At 40.5% G+C, this 6,092-nt stretch overlaps 1 protein-coding gene across 1 annotated transcript; it reads left to right on the top strand.

Annotated features, from left to right (window-relative positions):
• Positions 1-253: 253 nt before the first annotated feature.
• wdr74 (WD repeat domain 74) lies at positions 254-5,798 on the top strand. The gene is made up of 3 exons (XM_041807958.1): positions 254-670; positions 3,894-4,169; positions 5,093-5,798. Exons 1-3 carry the CDS (start codon positions 338-340, stop codon positions 5,630-5,632), a joined length of 1,149 nt encoding a protein of 382 aa, XP_041663892.1. The 5' UTR covers positions 254-337; the 3' UTR covers positions 5,633-5,798.
• The last annotated feature ends 294 nt before the right edge of the window (positions 5,799-6,092 follow it).

A 6,092-nucleotide genomic window follows, 5' to 3' on the forward strand; every position in this document is an offset into this window, starting at 1 on the left:
TTTACATAAATATTCTTTGTCTATTTTATATATTTTTGGTTCTTATGTATCTTTTATTGAAACTCATTTCAAATTATAGTTATATTTTATTATATTTGTTATATATATATATATATAATCGATTTATTTAATTCTTCTTAACGATAACGTTTACACAAGTACCTTTTTTACTTGTTCAGTTAAATTATCAGTGTTTAATAAAGTTTAAAAAAAAAAAAATCCGCTGCCTCTGACGTCTTTCTGGTGCGACGCAATCTTCAGAAGAAGACACGCGTGTTTTCAGTGGCACCGCTGGAGTTCAGTGTAGCCGGTGTCGGTCCGTTTATCCCGGGTTGTGATGGGGGACAGCAGCCGGTTGTGCTCGGCGTGGCTCGGCTCAGAGACCGGGATCCTAAAGGGGGTCAGTCTGTCCCGGAAACAGGCTTTTAACTTCTGTAACACGAGCCACCTGAGCCGAGACCAGGAGGTCCGTGCTCTGTGCTGGGGAGACCCCGCGGAGAGCGAGCTGCTGGTGGGCTCCGTGGACGGGACCGTGAAGACGTTCAGCATCGAGAAGGGAGCTTTTACCGAGAACCGGCGCTGCGGGGAGCCGACGGAGGGCTGCTTCACCGGGCTGGAGGTGCTGGACGGATCCCGGCTGATCACCTGTGGGGAGAGCGGGACTCTGCGGGTCTGTGTGGACTGATATTTATATGTTTACTTATTCATAGCCTGTGTGATTTTAACCCCAGAGAGACAAAACTGTCTAAACTACACCAAAAACTGTAGGAGAGGAATAAACTACAAATATTTAAATTGTGCAGGAGTAGTTATAGAAATTAAAATCAGAGCTGATGCTGACACAGATGCAGATGTTTTTCCCTTCCTTCCTGAGGTAAACTCTCCCACAATAAGATAATTTTCTTTCATGTTTGACATGAAAACAGATCAGAATCTAAGACATGCACCCATTCGTTTTCTTCACCTCACTTTTATTGTTAAGGATTTGTCAGAGGTACCATGTTTGTCATTGATTTAATTTAGCTTTAGCACCGTGTTTACAGCCAGCAGCGCTGTCACTTATTACAGCTGCTTCTCTGACTTTAACATCACAGTCCCCTTTTTTGAAACCTCAAGGACTTAAAATGAGCAAGTCATGAGTTAAAACAAACCTTTAGACCAGTGATGCTCAGCGCGTGGCTATAAAGCCACATGTGGCTCTTTTATGTCTTAATTTTAAATATTATTCCCCCAGAAAACCTTATCCACTGCATCCCTTATTTTCTTTTTTGTTGCCACTTTTAATCAAATTTTACTGCTTAAAGCCCATTTTTGCAACTTCTTATTGCCACTCTTATCTGATTTTTGCCTCATTTATTCTGCTTTTTGCAAGTTTGTATCCCTTTTATGTCACTTTTCACCCAATTAAGCTGCCTTTTGCCATTTTTTATTCAAATTTTTGTCAGTCTTTAATAATAATAATAATAATAATAATAATAACAATAATAATTGTAATAATGATGATAATAATAATAATAATAATGATAATGCATTTCATTTTTAAAACTCAACACTCAAAGTCACTTAACAGATAAGAACAAGTACAATACAAACAATAGATAAACGCTAACACAGTATAAAATGGGATAAAGTAATTACAGAGAATAGGCTATCCTGAACAGGTGAGCTTTGAGTCTGGATTTGAAGAGAGGGAGCGAGTCAGTGTTCTGGATGTCCGGTGGGAGAGAGTTCCAGAGTTGGGGAAGTTTGTGCCCATTTTAGTCACTTCTCACTCATTTTTTTGACACTTTTTCTCCCCATTTTTTGTCGCTGCTCACCACTTTTTGCCCTTTTATGCCTGCTTTGTCCCTTTTATCCATTTGTGCCACTTATTTAGGCTACTGCTTCTTTACCCTTTTTTTGCCACCTTTAGCTTATTTTTATTGCCACTTTAACCCATTTTGCCACTTCCTATCACCACTTTTATCCAATTTTTGCCTTTTTTATTCTGCTTTTTCCAATTTTTGTATCCTGTTTTTTTTTTTTTTTTTTTGCCATTTTTGCCATTGAAATGCCACTTTTTTATTCAAATTTATGCCAACCTTTGGTGCTTTTTGCCCATTTAGTCACTTCTCATTCACTTTTTGACTTTTTTTTTCTCCCCATTTTTTTCCACTTCTCACCAATTTTTGCACTTTTGTGCCTACTTTGTTCCTTTTCACCCATTTTTTCAATTATTTACCACTTTTGCCCCATTTTGCCATCTTTTACATATTTCTATTGCCACTTTCATCCCATTTTTTCCTATCTGCAATTTTTTTGTATCCCATTTTGCCACACTCTGCCCATTTAAGCTGCCTTTTGCCATTGAATGCTGCTTTTTTTTATTTACATTTTTGCCACTCATTGGTCTTTTCACCCATTTTAGTCACTTCTCACTCATTTTTTTGCTCTTTTATGCCTACTTTGTCTCTTTTCACCAATTTTACCACTTTTTGTCCCTTTTTGCCACCTTTAACTTATTTTTCTTGCCACTTTAACCTGTTTTAGCCACTTTCTGCTACCTTAAACCTACTTTTATTCCCACTCGTCACCACTTTGATTGCGGCTCTTGCAAAGGTATTTTTCAATAATTTGGCCCTTTGGTTGAGTATCACTGCTTTAAACAATTGTTCTAGCAGTTATAATATGAGCTGCAGCTGGTTTTAAAGCCACAGGCAGATGGACAGAGATGCTTTGTAAAATGATTACACTCGCTACATGTTGCTGTTTTTACAGACATCATACTTAGAGAGAACTCAGCTTTACCTCATTGCTGTGCTTCATATTAATCACACAGACATTTAGATGACTGCTCTTTAGTGTCAGAATGAACTGTGATGATTAGGGAGCTCAGACTGAGCTGCTGCCACTCACATCATGCTAGGGCTGCATCAAACAAGTATTTCAATCCTCGTATGATTGTTTTCCCAAGTTATAGGGTGGTTTTTTGTTGGGTTTACTTGATTGTTTTCCCCTTTTTTGGGGGAAAAATTTAAATCCCTTCACTTAAAACAAAACACCAACATTCCAAAGCTAATAAAATAACATGTAAGACTAAATATCTTTTATTTTTTAAAATTAAAGATTTAAGCCTAGTGATATGCTTTGAATGACATTAAAGTTAGATAATCCTTTCATTTAATGCTCCTTTAGGAAATATTTGATCCCTGAGTAGCCACAGATTTAACCCTTTTATACATCTATATGAAGGTCAGCCTTCAGAGGTTATAAATATTATAATACCTTACAGACATTTGTCATGCACCTCTTGATCGGGCTAAGCTCGTTGGCTCATTAGCTCGTTAATGCTTGTTTTAATGTTAGTCATAAGGGCCTCTAAATGTTAAACCCTTCCCAGTATTTTTTGTCTAGGCTTTCTATTTTTGTTGCAGTGGTTTAAAAGCAGATACTGATAACCAAGGTTAACAAAACCCTCAGTATTTTTGAATATCTAGAGTTTTATCTTGGTCAAATTTCTGAAATTTCTGTCAAATGACTGATGGTATCATTCAGGAACAGAGCTTCAACATTTCAGCCACATTTTTCGGTCAGATTTCCACAAGAATCATCAAATTGCAAAATTCTAGTATCATGACAACCATCCCTGAATTAACAGAATGAAAAGGGAGATTTTCCTATAAACAAGTCTAGATCAGAGTAAACAGAATCCAGAGTGTGCAGCCTGATTATGATGTATGGCTGTTAGGAGGTCTGAAAATTAAAGATCAACACACTAGTAGCAAAAATAACTTACTTGTCTGAAAACAGAAGACTCTGGATGTTTTCAAAGTTCTTACCAGCAAGAAACAGTACTGGTTTGGAGAAATAGTTTTATGGATAAGTATTATATGTTTTCTGATATCGTGCTGCAGGTGTGGAGAGAGGACAGCAGTGAGCCCGCGATGGAGCTGGACGCAGGGAAGAACGTGTGCAGGATGCGGCAGAGCTCCGTACATCGGCATAAAGTTGCTACCGGTGGGAAGGAGAACGGCCTGAAGATCTGGGACCTGGAGAAACCAGAGAAGCCCGTATTCACAGCGAAGAACCTGCGGGACGACTGGCTGGATCTACGGCGGCCACACTGGGTCAGGGACATGGCCTTCATCCCGGACTCGGACAAAGTGGTCACATGCACAGGTTTCCATCAGGTGGGTTCAAACTGTTGAGTTAAAACTGGGAGCAATTTGCTTTAAAACTACAAGTCTTAAACCCAGTATGAAAACAAACAGGTGAAGGGTGAAATTAAACCCAGATTAAGAAGTTTCATCCAGTAAATAATGATCTTCAACACTGTTCTACCATTCAGTTTACAGCCAATAAACCAAAAACAAACCGACTGGCAGGTTTGTTAAACAACAGTATGAAACTTTTCCTCCTTAAAATAGCCAATGAAATGACTGTAATATTTATGATTATGTTAGTTATTTTATTGCAGGGGTGTCAAACTCATTCTGGATCGGTGGCCGAATTTGCTCCAATAAAATGTCCCGCGGGCTGGACTATACGGGCAACACCAATGTGACCAAATACTCATAAACCAGCTGCTGGAATATTTATAATGATAAATAATTAAATATGAAGATGATGGAAAATGCTGCATGTTTATTCACAAAAATGTTAGTTAGCTTTAGACCTGCAGGGAAGCGGAACAAGTCAGCTTCATGATACATAAAACATAATATTACACACATACATTTTTTAAGAATTTAACATTTGTATTATCCACTGATGATGAATTTACAAGACTGGAATATTCTAACCTGACGTGTCAGATGGATGTGTTTCACACATCAATCCGGTAAACCTTCCATAGACAGCGTTTGGGAAAGGGCAGAGCCTTTGAAAAAACACCCAGATGGTGATTGGATGAACGTTCTGTCTGTCAGGCAATCTCTTGCACACTGTCTAAATTGTGCAAACATATTGGTACAAGATTCCCTGACCTTTTTGTTTGATTCTGATTCATCTCTCTGTCTCTCTTTTTGTTCAAAAATAACTTAATATTGTAGTTTCTTTTAAAGCTTTAAATAACAGAGATTGTGTCTGTTTGTTCTTGTGTCGTCTCCATCAGGTGCATGTGTTCGATCCCTCCTCCCCTCAGCGCCGTCCCGTCCTGGAGGCCGAGTATGGCGAGTATCCGCTCACAGCTTTGTCTCTGCCTGCCAGCGGGAACTCTGTGGTGGTAGGAAACACGCATGGTCAGATCGCCATCCTGGACCTGAGGAAAGGTTTGGTCCGTGGCTGTCTGAAGGGGCTGGCGGGGGGCGTGCGGGGGCTGCAGTGTCACCCATCCCAGCCTGTGGTGGCCTCCTGTGGCTTGGATCGCTTCCTCCGCATCCACAGCCTGGAGGACCGCAAACTGCAGCACAAAGTCTACCTCAAGTCCCGCCTCAACTGCATCCTCCTCTCCAGCAGAGACCTGGAGGAGGCCGGAGGGGCTCAGGGGGAGGGGTCAAAGGAGGTGAAGGAGGAGGAGGGGGAGGACGATGAAGTTTGGGACAACATGGAGCAGGTAGAAGAGAGGCCAAAGAGAAAAAACACAGAGGAGGATGGAGAAGAGGAGCTACAGAAGAAAAAGAGCAAGAAGAAGAAAAAGAAGGGACAAGACTGAGGGGTGTTCAAGGACTTATTGGAGCGTTGGACATTTGAAATACAAGAAAGATAAGAACTTTATCTTTACAGGATGAGATGTTGGTTTGTGTACGACTGAGATGTCTCTACAGATGTTTTTGTAATGGTTTGTGTAAGAGCTTTATTAAAATAACAGTTTCAAATCAGAGAAATGCCTACAGTTTTTTAATGACTAGTATTCATGTTCCCATTCCCAGTCCTGAGGGGAGAGGGTGATAGAGAGAGTGTAACAACTACAGAGGTATTACACTTCTCTCAGTGCAGGAAAAAGTCCTGATAGCTGATGCTGCTAAACAGGATCTGGGATCCACTACTCCCAACAACATACAGAGTGCCCAGGACCAGATGGGCTGGTCCAGACACCAGGGGCAGCCTGGCAGGCGTGTGCATTGTGGAGGGGTCCCCTAGACAGATGGGGCAGGACCTACTGCAGGCCTGGA

Source organism: Cheilinus undulatus, linkage group 2 (genome assembly GCF_018320785.1).
Source record: "Cheilinus undulatus linkage group 2, ASM1832078v1, whole genome shotgun sequence".
Taxonomy (NCBI): Eukaryota; Metazoa; Chordata; class Actinopteri; order Labriformes; family Labridae; genus Cheilinus; species Cheilinus undulatus.